This window comes from Durio zibethinus, chromosome 10, assembly GCF_047325235.1.
Source record: "Durio zibethinus cultivar Kanyao isolate XHJ-2024 chromosome 10, ASM4732523v1, whole genome shotgun sequence".
Classification (NCBI taxonomy): domain Eukaryota; kingdom Viridiplantae; phylum Streptophyta; class Magnoliopsida; order Malvales; family Malvaceae; genus Durio; species Durio zibethinus.
This window is the reverse complement of record NC_143171.1, coordinates 27,778,438-27,793,924: the sequence shown is the minus strand read 5'-3', so window position 1 is coordinate 27,793,924 and position 15,487 is coordinate 27,778,438. Positions and strand designations below refer to the sequence as shown.

Genomic DNA, 15,487 nt, shown 5'->3' with positions numbered 1-15,487 from the left:
AGATGTGCATCATGATGAGTCCTCAACCAAAAATGTTTCTTATTGAGATAAATCATACCAAAATACAAGGAAAGTGTCGTTTACGTTGGTGCAATCCAGGTTAAAACTTCTTCCAGTCCAACCTCTGCATGAAGACTACAAAAGTTCCATGGAGCTAAGCTAAGCAAGCATTTGTTTGATAACAAATAGAGAAGAGCAAAAAGTAGTTTTAAATTAATTAAACAAAATAATAATGACAAACATGAGAGTGCCTGCACAATTGCAATCGTATCCTTGCATTCAGAATATGACTCTTCTGACATTAAGTGCTGACGTAGTGGATGGAAACCTTGATTACTAAGAACCAGCAAAAATCTGCAACGAACATTGGAAGAAAGCATCAGGGAACAAGCTAGAAGAGAAGACAAGTATAGTTGTTGCTCGTCAAGTAACACTCACCCCAGCAAGAATATCTTTAGAGAGTCGTGGTTTGCTTCGAGATGTATCAGCTGCAACTGGTTGTTTCTGCAGGAATTGACGAATCACCTTTTTCTGGCTACCAGGCGGCTCAGAATTTGTTCCAGACTCCTGTTGCACCTTTTGCTTCTGTGCAAAGTCAGAAACATGAGGGGATCGAACATGCATGCAGAATTACGTACTCATTTTTGTTTAGGAAATTACTGTGTAAACTATGCACATCAGCACATGAAATTCAGCCTAGAAAGTTATATCACCTAGGGTGGAACATGCACTGGAGTGACATGACTCAGATAAACTATGAAGCATCATGTAGAATTGCAGGTGTAGCTAAGCCACAACTAGTTACATTGATGACAAGCAACATGTTACATTGAAAACGTAGTTGTTTACCTTCTTCATTCGCTCGTCAATTGAACTTAGCGCACAAGATTTGTCAACTTTAGAGAGATAGAAATCCCGTTCCCTCTTGGCAGCTGAAATTTCTAAAGCTAGCTTCTGCTCCCGAATTGCACTCTTGTACGCTACATGAGAAAAGAAATCAACTTAGACACAACAAAAAAATAGCACCACAATCATTGAAAAACAGATACATAATCCAATGAGTTACCAATTTCTTCGGTAAGATCATCCCATTTGAATTTGCTTAAGTATTTGATATTCCAAAGATCGTAATAAAACGACGATCTCTTCCTCCCACCTAAACAGAGTGAAAAAGACCATAAATATAAGGACAAACCTTCGGAAAGGACACACCATGTTACTGACAAAAGATTAATACAGATTACAAAGAAGAAGAAAGATATTGCAATTAATTTCCATACCAATTTGTTCACCATTTAACATATTAGCAACTCTCTTTGCAATCCCTTTCCTAGCAAATTCAACCCACCTACAGAATAATACATGATAGCAATTGTTGAACCATATCATCAACCTTACAGAAATTCACAATGCCAAAACTTAAGAAAGAACTATAAATTTATAAGGGAAAATCTTTAAAAATTCACAACAAATTTTGTTAAGCTATACATGACATACCCTTCAGAAAATTCTTGTTCTTGAACCTTGGAGGGTCTAGGACGCTTACCCTTTACTTGGGGTGGATGACCTGCATTAACAAAACCAATAAAAACTAATCCTTTTTCAAAGATAATAACAAAAAAAAAAGCAACCCATTTTTGAGTTGAAAATCACTGATATCACTCACCAGAAGGGGTAAGATAAATCCTAAGTATTTCCCCATACCGAGAAAGCAACTGACGTAGTTTGACATGATCCATATGAGGTGGAACCCTGCTCAAGTAACAAACCCCACGGTTATCAGCCTCAGCTGCTTCCTTTAACAACTTCTCCTTCTTTTTATTCTTCTTCTGCTTTGTGTTGGGCACACTGTTTTCATCTTCAAAGCCATAATCTTTATCATCATTAGCCTCTTGTTTTTCTTCTTCACCTTTTGCAGCTTCCCTGTCAGTTTCAGCAAACCCATCATCAGATTTCAGATACCCTTCATCTTGTTGTTCATCATCTTCCCCCTCGAGATTGAAACTCGAAGTTTCCTTTAACTTTTGCTTCTCTCTTTTATCCTTTTTCATATTCTTCGCCTTGTTGTTGTTCTCTAATTCACGTGTTTCTGCAGTTTTAGGCTCTTTGTCGGCTCAGCTTGGAAGAGGAAGACAACGAACAATAACTAAGGTTTGGAAAAAAAGAAGGGCACTCCCATGGCAGCAAAAGAGAGAAAATTTTAAGATTATTGGCCCATCTCACCATTGGGTTTCAATAGTTTTAAAGCCCAACTTTAGGCTATATATATATATATTAATTATTTTTAACCTATTTCCAAATATATTTGTTAGATTAAAAAAAAAAGGAAAACCTTTAATAAACTTATTATAACGTAAATTAAATTACATCTAGTGATTATAAAATAAAAAACTCACCCGCAACTATGATTAGGAAGGGAGCAAAAAATTCAAGAAAATCGAAAATCGACTTGAAATCATAATCATTAATTTAATTTAGATTAATTGTTTTATTCAATTTGAATTAAATTTGAATATTAAATATATATATATATTAATTTTTATTTGGATTTTAATTCGAAAAAATAAAGAATAAAAAAATAATCAAACTAAATTATATATCTTTATTATATATCAATTCGATTCGATTCAAATCATATGAAATTTTAGTTTAAAATCAAATCAAATTTTAAAAATTCATAATTTTATACATTATCCAAAAAACTGACTCAAATTTAATCCAATTCAAGCCATTATCATTCCTAAGCATTGATGGTTAATTTAAAAATATAAATGAATCAAATATAATGAACTTTATTATTTTTGGTACCTTTTACTGGTATAAGAACCTGCATTTTTTTTTCAATTGATGAATTATACACTGCAATAATATTGGGAAAAATAAATTAATGGTTTTATTCCGGAAATATGGAAGTGTCAACCGAATTAGCCAAGGCCTAAGAACAAAACTTCAGTTATACAATAGAGAACCAACCAATATCTGTCACATGCCTAACTCATCCATCTTTTTCTTCTATGGAACCAAATCCCTTCATCTTTAGCAATTACTACAAAGAAGATTTTGCCTCACATTTCTACTTCAACATGGCAGTATTATTGGGTACTTGAAGATTAACCATGAGATGCATTAGAAAGTGTATTTCCTCCTCGTTCGATTAGGCCATTGTAATAAGCTTCCACTGCAGCATGAGAAGGAACCGCATCGCGAGCCTGCATCATGTGTCCCATATATAGTTTGCATTTGTTTATCCACCGGTCTGTGTCGCAAAACATAAAAGTTCTAAGAAAAGGAGATTGAAAAGGGACAGATAAACACTATTTTCCGGAAAATGTCTAGACTTAAGTATTTGCTTACCTTCTCACCAGCAGCTGCAAGGAGGAGATCACTTCCTACTTTATTGTTCAAGAAAAACTTCCTAGAAGTCATATTGACCTGAATTGAGCCAGGGAAACCATATGACTCAACATGACCACGACAATTATGATATCGGAAAGTTAATGAATCAACTAAGCCCCATCATACATACCAATGTTTCTTGAGCGAGTTGCCTTCCTCTGGGAGTATGCCCAATCATAGCTCCCTCAACTAGTGTCTACAACAAAATAAATTGCAATAACTTAATGACTATCCTAGTTCAACTATATTGAGCTGAATGCTATTAATCATATTAAAACCAGCCCTTTTATCAAGTAGACATCCTCACTGGTAACAGCCAGCAGGATAACTGCATAATATTACAAAAAATATAGGGAGATGCTCTCATATTATCTGTACTTCCATACAAAAAACTGACTTCACAAATATTGTGAAATATATAATGCCCTCTAAGCAGTAAAATCATATGTTAGATAGAAAATATTAATCCTCAAAATTTTCCAAAATAGAGAAAAAGAAACAAGCTGACAACTTGCAAGCATCCAGCCAGCACTGAGAACATAGAAAAATTTGACAGACGAATATCTTAGAAAGTTACGAATATTGCTTGTAAGCTTACTGCATAAAGTTCCATTACAGGGGGCTTCCCTTCATTTAAGTACTCTTCAAAAAGTTGAACTGCACGGTCGATGTCCGCAGCATGCAGATAGCATCTAACCAGGAAAGGGGGCAAAAACAGAAAGACGGAATAACAAAGGGAAGTTGTCAACAACCTGAAAGCCTTTTCCGTTGAAATGGCCAAATCATTAACAAATAAATGAAAAACATAACGCATACCTCATAGTTTGCATGGTGATAAAGGTGTCAGGAGTTTTACCATCCTTCTTGAGCATCTCTAGTAAAGTTTCAATCGCCTATCACAACCAAAGATTAACATATAACAGTTACACAGTACACAAAACATGCTTCAGCAAACAAAATGGTCGAAGTCAGGCTCCTTCTTGGTTTACTAAAAAGTCGTGGGAAAAAATCTACTCAATCCATCCTCATAAAATTGTCACTTGTTGTCTTTTTTTGGGTCAAAAATTTTAAATTTGGACTTCTTTGTGTTAAAATTTATAAATGAATATTTCCTAAATATATATTTTGTAAATTTTAATTAATTAAATATTTAAAATAATAGAGGCCAAAGTTGAAATTTTTTTACCAAAACAAAGTCAACAAGCGACATCCAAACCAAGGATCGGGAATTGCAAACAATAACATCATCTTGTGATGAAAAATATATATATATATATATATATATACATATATTATCAGCATTATGAATAGCAAGAACAATAACCTAGTACTTCATATGCCTTAGAACTTGTGCACATGTACTTAGAGAGAGAGAGAGAGAGAGAGAGAGAGAGAGAGAGGATGGTACAAGGTGGATTTCTGGAGGATGTGAAACTGTACATCTACATTCCTAAGGTCTGCAGAAGCATGAAATGCAACATGGTATATGGTAAACTGCCTGTATAAGAAAAAAGGCCTATGAACAAATTCAGCAGTAGGTAAGTTGTATAACTCTTCTTCAGAAACGCCAAGCATAGCATTTCCAGTATTTCCACTTGCTTCAAGAGATGACCAACCTTTCGACTGCTCGGCTAACTCAATAATCTAGAGAGGCAAGAGAAATAGCAAAATACTACAAAAGTGAAATGAATGAAGCACAAGTCAAATTAGAGAAAAATGTTTGATAATTACTCTGGCTGCTACATCATCTGCTCTAGGCATCTTGTTAAAATGTGCAACCATAAGTCCAGCATAGCAGAACTTATTCAGTTCAAAACCAGCAGCAGTCATATCATGGACTATTGCTAACCTACAGCATTTACATGTAGATTAGTTTAATAATTTTCAAAATTGCGGAATCTTCTTTGGCCAGTTAGCGAGAGACAGATGGTTATTTTGCAAGAACATATTGGAAGTTCTCATTATATAGAAGTCAATATTCATTCTGACTACCTCTTAGCATAAGAACCAACATATTGTCACAGCTAAGGAACAAGCATTCCATAGACTAAGGAATCTGAGCACAATCATTGTACTTTAAAACGCAAAGTTACACCAAAGAACTAGTAGCATACGCTTGATCTAATCGTCCAGCTGCTGCCCAAGCATTAAGTAGACAAACATAAGTTTGTCCATTAGGCCTCACGTCATATCTCTTCATTTCTTCCACTATCTTACATGAGACAACAACTAGGTTGAATAATTAGAGGCTATAAAGAAAAGATAAATACCAATGTCATGTTACTAAAAGAAGACAAAAACTAAACAAATAAAATATCTCTACAAACACATGAGAGCCATACCTGAATTGCCAGGATAGAATTCTTCCATTTCCCACAGGTTGAGATCAAAAAGTTCTATAACGCGACCTATGACATAAATAAAATTCAGAGTCATTCTAAAATAATTAACAACTTTATTTGATAAATTCGGGGAACTGAAATAGCCAATTTCGATATGGTTAAGTTAATATGAAAAAAGGGAAGCAATAACTGCAAAAGTAACACCTAGTTAGGACAGGAAAGAGCATAGCATACCTCGGGGACTAATCCCATGGCCCTCATTTCATCTCTGAAAAAGAAAGCATCTTGCAGACGTGCCCCTCTCATGGTTCCCATAATCAAAGCCACGAAAATATCTCCAGTTGGTTGCACCCCATCCACCATCATATCATCATAAACATCTCTCAACAAAAAAGGCCTGCATCACCATACTCAATTCACAAACAGATAAGGCAATGTTTTTTTATTACACTTGATTTTGCTTCCTTAAAAGTTGCTATGAAGCGAAACCATAATTGATCAATAATGAAAAAATAACAAAAATGTAAAAAAAAAAAAAAAAAGAACAGCAAAAGCAAAAGCTAAAGCATATCTAAACAAATAGATTAAAAAAGACCAGATAAAGAAACAAGTGAAATGACAGAACCAACGTTTAGTTGAGGACAGTGTTGTATTCAGAGACATTTTCAGCATAGTTTCGTTTGGTTTTTACTCCTGCTGAATCCGAAAACTGGCGGCGACCCAGAGCTCGAAGTAGAGCCCTGTTGGGGCCTGTTTTGAACAACAAAAAAGAAGAAGAAAAGAAACGAGATAAGCATTCAGATCGATGAATCTCGTAAAAATAAGAAATCGGTATTTGTAAAGTTTCGAAATTTTTTACCAGCAATGGATCGAAAGAGGAACTTCATTAGTGAAAGCAGAGTGAAGAACAGTGAAAGGTTTGCTCTTCTTTGCTCAAAAAACCAGAAAAACAAAACCCCTTTGGTTTTTACTTTTTATTTGTTATATTATAAATAGTAAATAAATAGATATATGATATTATTTAATTAATTCATATTCAAATCAGATAATTATAAATAAATAATTAAAAGATTTTATAAAAAATTTATTATTTTTGACGGATTGAAAGCAAATACGAAAAATATTTTTTGAATTTTTAATCTTTAAATTTGTTTAAATTTTAATAAATATTAATATATATTTGAATTCATATATAAATTTATTATATATTTTTATATATAAAAAATATAAAATTTTATACTTATAAAAAGTTTTGGAACTTAAAAATAATTTTATTTATTATTAATTAAGAGTAAATTAAATTTTTATTTATTTTATATTTTTACAAAAATTTTAAATAAATGAATATTTTAATAAATATTTAAACAAATTCATTTATTTTAAATAATAAACAAATTCAGATCTTGATAATTCAGAAATAGCAGATACTCGTTCTTGTTGCCATTCCTGAGCTAAACCGGTGCGTTTCAATGATGGTGTTGTTTTGAGTCTGATTTTGGTCCAAGTGACTCAAGTCTACTCTTCGTTTAAGACGTTTTGCGAGCAAATAAGACCAAGTAGACAATTTGTGGCCCTTGTTGGAATTTGAAAGATCAGTAAATAATGGGAATTTTTAGTGAAAGAGACATGGCTCTTCTTTGCTCTCATGGGTTAATCCAATTACCAAGAAAAGGATTCTTACCCTTTGTCGACAGTTCCATCTTTGTTTAAGGACTTAAAAGTAAATCCTTAAATTGATCAAATTAATATGTTATTTTCTCTTGAATTCAATGAAAACCATGCATTGGAATTTAGAAATGAATAAATAATTTAATTACTGTCATCACTAATTCCATCTCAAAAAACATGAATGTTGCCAAAGTGTCAGAACAAACAATACATGTTAAGTACACTTTGTTGGGGTAGACATTGACTTCTAACAGTTTAACTCCCATCCTCCAACTCTAATCAGACCACATGATTCATTCATTTGCTTGCGTTTTACGGCTAGAGAAGATGGAGATTGATGCTTTTTGTTTGTGACAGAACTTCAGAAACATCTCACTTGATAATATTGAAATTTACTTTAGTCGTACCGATCTTTTCAATGCTCACAAACAACAAGAAACACAGGTTGTTTTCATCTCTTGCACCGTTTCTTTCTCATCTCTAGTTCAAAATTAAAAAAATTTATATCTGTTATTGAATTGTAACATGACTGATATGTAACCGATACCTCTGTTTCAGGTAAAAGAGATTAAACATTATCCAATTACTTGGCTCCAAGTAATTTTCAGGATCATCATCCAATGCTTAAAGAATTGTGAATTGGAATTGATTCATGAATAAACAACAACATAGGCAATTTTGATTTGTACCAAGGAAATTAAGATAGAAATCTTTTCCAGAAATTTCTTTTTTTTTCTTTGATTAAATTATTTTGCATATTTTCACAGATTCATACTGTAACTGATCATCCTTCTGTTTAAAGAATGCAGAAAGAGGGTTGCAAATAGTAATATCTACCCTATGTCAGTCAAGATCTGGGGAGGGAAACATAGGGAAGGCACATTCAAAGCCTAAAAAGAAAGTTGAACTTCAGCTTTTACATTAAAGACAATAGAAAAAAATATCAAGCAATCCTAGGGAGAGAGTCCCTGGTAGGCAAGGCATTAAGGCTAGGGCCTTTACAAGATTTTTCAAAGCATTTCATGGTGGTAGGATTGACTTGAATGAACATATAGTTTCCAGTAAAAAGATCACCAAAATGAGCCTGACTTTGTTTCAGTCTGTTCATAACTTTGGCCAATGAAAGCCTGACTAGCTTAACTTTCCTCCTCAAGAATCTTTTCAAGCTTGGAACCTTAACCCTAAATCTCCTCCTAACAGGTACCCTTTTAAGCCTGTACCAGGTTCTTGATCTCCCAATCAGTCTCTCTGCTATTTCATCAGCATCAAGTTCATCACCTTCATGTCTCAATCTCTGGTAAGAAAACTTGGCAGCTGAGGCCATCTCAATAGTACACGAGTTTCAGAAGCAGAAACAATGAACAGAAAATGAACCAGATAAGTTCGTCAACTAAGGTTGGGCAGCCTGTTTGAATGGAATAAGGAATCTGATTGGAATTAGCCTTTTCAGCTTCTAATCTTGAGTGAAATATAGTGGTTGGCTTTGCTCGAACAGTTGAGTGCATTAAATGCAAATGCAAAAGTTGAACGCACAAGCAAGTAAAGAGTACATGTGTTGAGCTACCAAGGAGGTAACTAAAAAGACTAGAGCAAGGCTTAATTGAAAATGAATCCAATTATTGATTGTGTCATAAAGATCTTTATGCCCACGCCCCAATTATTCTCTCGGAGGAATATGTGTTTCTAAAAGAATTTTTATAGTGTGACCAATTCCGAAATTAGTTCTATACAAATGACTAGCAACGAGAAAAAGAAATGCAATGGCTAAATGATGGTGTGCAAGTCAGTCAGCCATAAACTTTACATTTGTGGATGAAATCTCTCAAAAAGTCTGAAATTTTTTTCTGATTTATTCATATAATCACTCTTAAAATATATTAAACGGGAAACTTGATTTTTAATTTTAATATTTATAATCTTTTTATCTATGATCTATCTTGAGATATGTATACATTAGTAATTTTGGGAGTTCTTTTACATTGATGTAAAACATATTACTGAAATTTGTTAGATTCATTGATTGTATATTCTTGGAACCAGAATTAACATTCCCAAATAAATGAAAAAGAAAGGGTTATACTAATAATATCATAAGGGCATATGCCCATTGACATGGTTGATTACCATTTGCATGTGATTATCTTCAAACAATTACACTGCAGAGCAGAATTGGGCCACAGCTGCATCTTAAGTCATTGTTAACAGGGTTAAATTTACTTAAAAACACTTGGGGCCACAAGAATTAGAGTTTAATAACAAGGTTTAGGGTTCGATCTTAGACTCACGAGTTAATCCAGTTGGTAAAGAAAGGAACTCCCTTTATTTGTCGATTAAGATTTGATTTTTGTAAAAATCACTCCGAAAGTAAGATCCTAAACACACCAACATGAGAAAATACATCTTTAAAATCGCTTAAGAAGGAGATTAAATCCAAACAAAACTCGGATATACCTAACTTATGACCAACAAAAAAAATGATATTATTAAATATCCATCAGCTTCTCTCATAACTTTTCATGTGGACAAATACATGAAAGGGGCATTTATCAGATTTTAAAAGGGCAACAAGGAGGAATAAATGAAATAATCAAAATCTCAGAAATGTACAAAGGGTTCAAGCCAAAAGAGAATGTACAAAGGATGATGAGATCCCTTTGGTTCATAGGAACCAGAAACAGCCTATCACTATTTGCATCTTCTCAACAACAAATTACAAAGAATGATGGGACAGATAAGTTTTAAAACAGAAGAAGAATCAGAAGTAGAGCTTTATTTTGGTTTGGATTGGACTTCGACATATCGGGCAGGTTTGGAGGTCTGTTGCACATTCTTCACAGGTCTGAGGGAGAAAAAAATGGTAGCATCAAGTCAGCACCTTCCTATACAATTATCTACACCAAGAAGTGACAAAAAAAAGCACACGAGTCGTTTACCTGATGCCCGCAACCAAATGCCATGTCCTTAGAGTTACTAAGGCAAATAGGACAAAGCTGTTGAAAACAACCACAAATGGATATTAGCCTTCAAGATAAATAACCAAATAGGAGGAAGTTGAGCCTCCCAGAGTTCGCAATCTTAAGTCTCGCTCCTTTCAGGTTTCAGTTCGAAAGTTGAATGCTAAGGAAGTTTGTTATTGATAGAAGATATATGGACCATGTGAACAACAAAATCAAAATTCTCATACCTGGCTATCATACGTAGAAGTTGGAGCTGGGGGAGCTGAGTCAACAGTTGTATCTTCAGGATAAGGAGGGACGCTTGGTTCAAAACTGGTAGGATGGGAAGGTTTTGAGCTGCTGAAAGATGCAGAACCATATTGGAAACTGGTAGAATGGGATTTTGAGCTGTTGAAAGATGCTGCACCATATGTAGGAGGAGGTAGGGGAACTCTCTCTGGAACATTTCCCATTCGACCACTGCAGAACATATAAATTGAAAATCGCCATCAAAACTTGAGTTGCAAAAGGGTAACAGAAAAAACTTTTAAAGTGACCAATAGAGAACTAACTATTACCCGAGAATATTAAGCTCAACGGTAGCTTTGTACTGTGAAGGAATCTCCATTAAAGCAGATAGAGCAAATTCGGTGTCCTTTCGGTGGGGAGGTGTATTCTTTGACATAATCTCCGTGAAATTCACGAACTGGTGAAAGTGAAGCACGAGGAGAAAACCTTAATAACTGAAGCATGATGATAATACCATACAAAAGACAGATGATATCTAACATGAAACACACGAGGAGAAAACCTTAATAACTGAAGCATGATGATAATACCATACAAAAGACAGATGATATCTAACATGAAACATGTTGATTGCAATCAGATTTACCTGGAAATTATCAAATGCTCGAGCAGGAATGTTATCATCAAACTCCTTCATCATGTCCCAAGGTCCATCTCCAACACCAACCAATATAATTGACAGAGGAAGCTTGCTGTAATATAAGAAACGCGTAAGAAAGAAAATTGTTGCACAGAAAAAAAAAATTGAATGAAACAGGCTCCATCATGTTTACCTTGCTTGCACTATCGCATTGACAGTCTTCTGCTCTTGTGGACTTAGCTGGCCATGCTGAGTATCAATGCTTCTAGTTACCTGAAACAACCATCAGTACTCGTGATATTAAACATATATTAAACTATAGTAAATCATACTGAACCATCATAAAAAAATTAATAAAAACGGTAATATTGCGTTGCAAGAAAAATCGTAAACGATACAGTAAACCATGTCAACATTTTTTGATCATTTTATTCCATGCTCATCCTCACACAAGCTTCCTTTCCGCTCATTTTTGCTTTCAAGCTAATCTAAAACTTTAGTGAAGTAAACTCATACACAGTGCAAAATACCTGCCCGTCAGCAATTATCACTAACACATGGTACTGACCACCGCTCTGCTCAACAATGGTCATGGCCATTTCAATGACAGAAGCAAATGATGTAGGTCCTGCCAAGAAGTAATAATTATTAATTGGATAAACTTCAAAAGGTAACTAAAAACAAGGATGAAATACACAAGTTTTATGAAAACCTGCAAGTCGTAGATGAGGCACAATTTCTCTATAGCGGCTTAAGACTTCCTCAAATCCATTACAAAATCTCCCATCTGGATAGAAACTGAAGATATCTTGATCATGTGTTGATGCTGCCAACACATATAAGTAATTGTTAGCATCTGCATTTAAATAAAGAGGCATCCTTATAAGGAAAACAAACTAAATACATACCATCACCAAATCCAAAACAAGGAATTAAATTGTCCTCATCAAAGGCAGCTAAGGTTTTCCCAATGATCGATATTGCTTGTTCATAGGGATTTAAACCATCTCCAATGTGGTGCAAACTTTTTCTATTGAATGATCTTTTCCCTACAAAACAAACCAGAATCAGCAAGTTCTACTATGGCTAAAATAACACACATTACCAGCAATTAAGAAGTAAATCTTAACCTGTCCACTCATTGCTCTTCGTGAAATCAATACCAACAATGAGATTGGAAGATTCAAGACCAGCATTAGCAAGAGCCTCCGTCACCTGCAATCAAGGAAAAATTCCTGTCACCTTACAATTTCCTTCGTCAACTTGACCAACAACAACAGAAAATAAACTACCGAACAGATTAAGCAACATTTACCAATTGTGGAAGGGAAAAGGCGAAAGCATAAAAAAATGAAAAACTTCTAACAGAAGAAAGCAATATAGATATTTACCTGATCTAAGGAGTTATAGTTATCTGCAATTCTCGAATACCTCCTCTGTAGTACCCTTTTATCACTGCCATGGTCTTGTGAAGATGGATAATCCTGTGGCTCTTGTTGCGAAGGTGGATAATACTGTGGGGATGCATAGCTATGCTGAGGCGCATAACTCTGGCTTTCTTGACCATATGGTGATTGAGGATACCCGTGATGAGAATCCCATGAAGATGAATTTGAATGATATGACGAATCCTCCTTCGAATTACTACCCCCCATCAACTCAAATATTTACAAGAAATTTCCAGTTCCTAACAACAACTGTTTTTCTTACTCCACAAACCAATCAAAATCAACAACTACAGGTTAACTACAAGAATAACTGAAAACAAAAAGCCCCAATATAAACGCAGACGACGACGACGACAAGAACAAGAAGCCACTAAATATGACAATTAAGGAATGAAACCTCCAAACAACTTCCTGAAACCTTTCCCAGAAACCTCTTCTTTTCACTATATCGACTCAGCACACGAAATCTATCTTAGACTAATCAAAACAAGCAGATAATATTTTATCCTTCACAAACCAATAAAAAATAAAAACCCACCAAAGCAAGCATTCAAAAAATATATACAAGCAAGCAAGAAATTAAAACTTACAAGGATATATATATGCTATTTAGACTTTCCAAGAAAATTCAAATTTATCTGCTTTACCAAAACCTTTAAGAGACCAATCCTCAAACGTAAACTTCCCCTTTAGCGACTTTAAAACAGCACACAGAGCCTTGCCAGCTAAGTATACTTCCAATAATGACTTCCTTGGAACTATCATTACACTAAAATTATCTTTATTTCCACGACTCAATCTAAATGGCTTAAAGAATCAACAAACACGCCATATATTAGCTAAAAATTCACTCCAAAGAAAATAAAAGTAAAACGGGCCGCTGCAGTCCACAAAACTTTAAAAACACTGCCACTTCAGCCAAACCCAAAACCAAAAATAAAGCCATGGATTCTGAAAGAGATCCATTAAGCTTGGCGGCTGTTAATTGCTTAATACTCTAAAAAAAGAAAGCACATTTCCAGGATCTAAAGCGTAAGGTAAACAACTTTTTAAACTGGGTCAAAGGAAATTGAAATTCCCATACCTTTGATTGAAGCAGAGGAATTTGCAGAGCTTCAATGGAGGATGTGGGTATCTTTTTTGCTTTTGAAATATGAGATAAGGTATTGATAATAAACAACTTAATGAAAATGAAACAATCTTTTTCCATGTTAGTTTTATTAAAAGTAAACTTTTTGTGATTTTTTTTTATTAAATTAATGAAACTGTCGAATGGGCATCACATGAAAGCTGCGCAGTTTGGGAGTTATTGGTGTTCATGTCTGCACATGTGACCACCGATAACAGATCAAACTAAGCTCATGTCAATCGTGTTCCTGTCTTTTGCCAAAATATAATCCTGCTCCTGTCGTCAGAAATTCTTTATCCCCTCCTTAAAAAAAATACTATAAATAAAACTACTTTTTATTTATCCAACTGTATAATAATTTTTTTATGAATTTACTCAATAACTTGTTTTATAGGGGATTTACAAAAAAAAAAAACAGAGCAATCTGATATATAATAATTTACTAAATTTCACCCAACTTGTAGAATCTCACATTTGAGCTTGTAGTTAATTTTTTTTTTTAAAGTTATAATTTAAAAATAAAAAAATAAATATTAAAATTTAAATTTATGAAATATTATTTTTAAAAATAATCATATAAATTAATTTAATTTAATTTCAAAATCGATTTTTTTAGTTGAATCTATTGGTCTATCATTATATCCCAAAAAATAAAAAGAATTATAATTCCCATTCCGCCAAAAATTTTAGGAATTTATTGATAATTAAAATAAATTGATAAATCAAATCAATTAATCTGTCATAAATTTAAAATAATTTTATACAGTTCTGTCCTAATATTTATTACTTTCCTAATGTTTCCTTACATTATTGATAAAATCTTCCAGTAAAAATATTTTAACAATAATTTTAATAATATTAATAAATCCAATTCAAATCATTTCTTTTTTGTTCATATAAATATTTTATATAAAAATTATTATGTCTGTAATAATATCTTTATTAGAGGTGTAATCGAGTCGAGTTTAACTTATACAATGATAAACTCGAGTTCGAGCTCAACTTACAACTCGCGGTTCGATACTCGATTCGACTCGATCGAATTTTATTTTTCAAGTTCGAACTCAATTCGTAATCAAATTCGAGCTACTCGAGTTCGTTCGATTAAGCTCGATTAATATGTAAAAATAAGTTCGATTCGTATACTTAATAAGAGTTTGATTATTTATGCTCAAGCTCGAATTCAAAATATTTTATTAATTAAAATAATAAAAATATATCTAAATATAAAAATTCGATTAGACTCGTGATCTACTCGAATCGGATATAAGAATACTCGAATTCGACTCAATCAATAAGTCGAACTACTCGAGCTCGAGTTTGACTCGATAATAATCGAACTAAATTTGAATTTTTTTTGAATCGAACTCGAATAATTTACGAGTACTAATATATCATTACACTCTTAATCCTTACCCATCGTAAGCTAAAAATACTATCTATCCTCAATTTTGATATAACTAACAAGTTATTTTGAGTTATTTAGTAAAGATAGACCAAAATTCTCCTTTATTCTCGTATTATTTTGATTTTTCGTAGATCTTATTATTATTTAATAGATAAATCACAATAATTTTATATATAATAATTAATAATTCATAAAATTATTCATTATCAAATTTTTTATTTAATCATTTTATTGAATACATAAAATTTCAAAAATAAATATGTAAAATGAA

General features: G+C 33.3%; 3 protein-coding genes and 1 pseudogene across 4 annotated transcripts; all 4 read right to left on the bottom strand.

Annotated features, from left to right (window-relative positions):
* Positions 1–15: 15 nt before the first annotated feature.
* Positions 16–2,219, bottom strand: LOC111291908 (RNA-binding (RRM/RBD/RNP motifs) family protein). The gene is made up of 7 exons (XM_022884038.2): positions 1,667–2,219; positions 1,498–1,567; positions 1,281–1,348; positions 1,067–1,156; positions 850–980; positions 439–585; positions 16–354 (listed from the first exon to the last, which is right to left on the bottom strand). Exons 1-7 carry the CDS (start codon positions 2,049–2,051, stop codon positions 337–339), a joined length of 909 nt encoding a protein of 302 aa, XP_022739773.2. The 5' UTR covers positions 2,052–2,219; the 3' UTR covers positions 16–336.
* A 651-nt stretch (positions 2,220–2,870) lies between these two features.
* On the bottom strand, positions 2,871–6,736 carry LOC111293445 (pentatricopeptide repeat-containing protein At4g35850, mitochondrial-like; annotated as a pseudogene). Its single transcript, XR_016345919.1, has 12 exons — positions 6,598–6,736; positions 6,368–6,488; positions 5,973–6,135; positions 5,739–5,804; positions 5,511–5,608; positions 5,128–5,245; positions 4,837–5,040; positions 4,213–4,289; positions 3,995–4,088; positions 3,527–3,592; positions 3,355–3,432; positions 2,871–3,256 (listed from the first exon to the last, which is right to left on the bottom strand). The product of XR_016345919.1 is annotated as a pentatricopeptide repeat-containing protein At4g35850, mitochondrial-like (transcript).
* Positions 6,737–8,288: 1,552 nt separating this feature from the next.
* On the bottom strand, positions 8,289–9,685 carry LOC149516634 (uncharacterized). The gene has a single exon (XM_089767099.1). The coding sequence runs from the start codon at positions 8,728–8,730 to the stop codon at positions 8,350–8,352; it is 381 nt and encodes a 126-aa protein (XP_089623225.1). The 5' UTR covers positions 8,731–9,685; the 3' UTR covers positions 8,289–8,349.
* A 272-nt stretch (positions 9,686–9,957) lies between these two features.
* LOC111293186 (E3 ubiquitin-protein ligase RGLG2-like) lies at positions 9,958–13,252 on the bottom strand. Its single transcript, XM_022885961.2, has 11 exons — positions 12,623–13,252; positions 12,362–12,446; positions 12,140–12,280; positions 11,944–12,057; positions 11,762–11,859; positions 11,425–11,504; positions 11,238–11,343; positions 10,921–11,048; positions 10,591–10,822; positions 10,340–10,396; positions 9,958–10,245 (listed from the first exon to the last, which is right to left on the bottom strand). Exons 1-11 carry the CDS (start codon positions 12,884–12,886, stop codon positions 10,162–10,164), a joined length of 1,389 nt encoding a protein of 462 aa, XP_022741696.1. The 5' UTR covers positions 12,887–13,252; the 3' UTR covers positions 9,958–10,161.
* Between the last annotated feature and the right edge of the window lie 2,235 nt (positions 13,253–15,487).

What these genes read in the sequence shown, in the direction of transcription:
- LOC111293186 (XM_022885961.2), bottom strand. Translation starts at nt 12,886, where the DNA reads ATGGGGGGTAGTAATTCGAAGGAGGATTCGTCATATCATTCAAATTCA. An exon ending in ACTATAACTCCTTAGATCAG is followed by an intron (nt 12,447 to 12,622) that starts GTAAATATCTAT and finishes CCTTGATTGCAG; the next exon opens with GTGACGGAGGCTCTTGCTAA. An exon ending in GAAGAGCAATGAGTGGACAG is followed by an intron (nt 12,281 to 12,361) that starts GTTAAGATTTAC and finishes TTTGTTTTGTAG; the next exon opens with GGAAAAGATCATTCAATAGA.
- LOC111291908 (XM_022884038.2), bottom strand. Translation starts at nt 2,051, where the DNA reads ATGAAAAAGGATAAAAGAGAGAAGCAAAAGTTAAAGGAAACTTCGAGT. An exon ending in GAACAAGAATTTTCTGAAGG is followed by an intron (nt 1,349 to 1,497) that starts GTATGTCATGTA and finishes ATTATTCTGTAG; the next exon opens with GTGGGTTGAATTTGCTAGGA. An exon ending in GTTAAATGGTGAACAAATTG is followed by an intron (nt 1,157 to 1,280) that starts GTATGGAAATTA and finishes CACTCTGTTTAG; the next exon opens with GTGGGAGGAAGAGATCGTCG.
- LOC149516634 (XM_089767099.1), bottom strand. Translation starts at nt 8,730, where the DNA reads ATGGCCTCAGCTGCCAAGTTTTCTTACCAGAGATTGAGACATGAAGGT.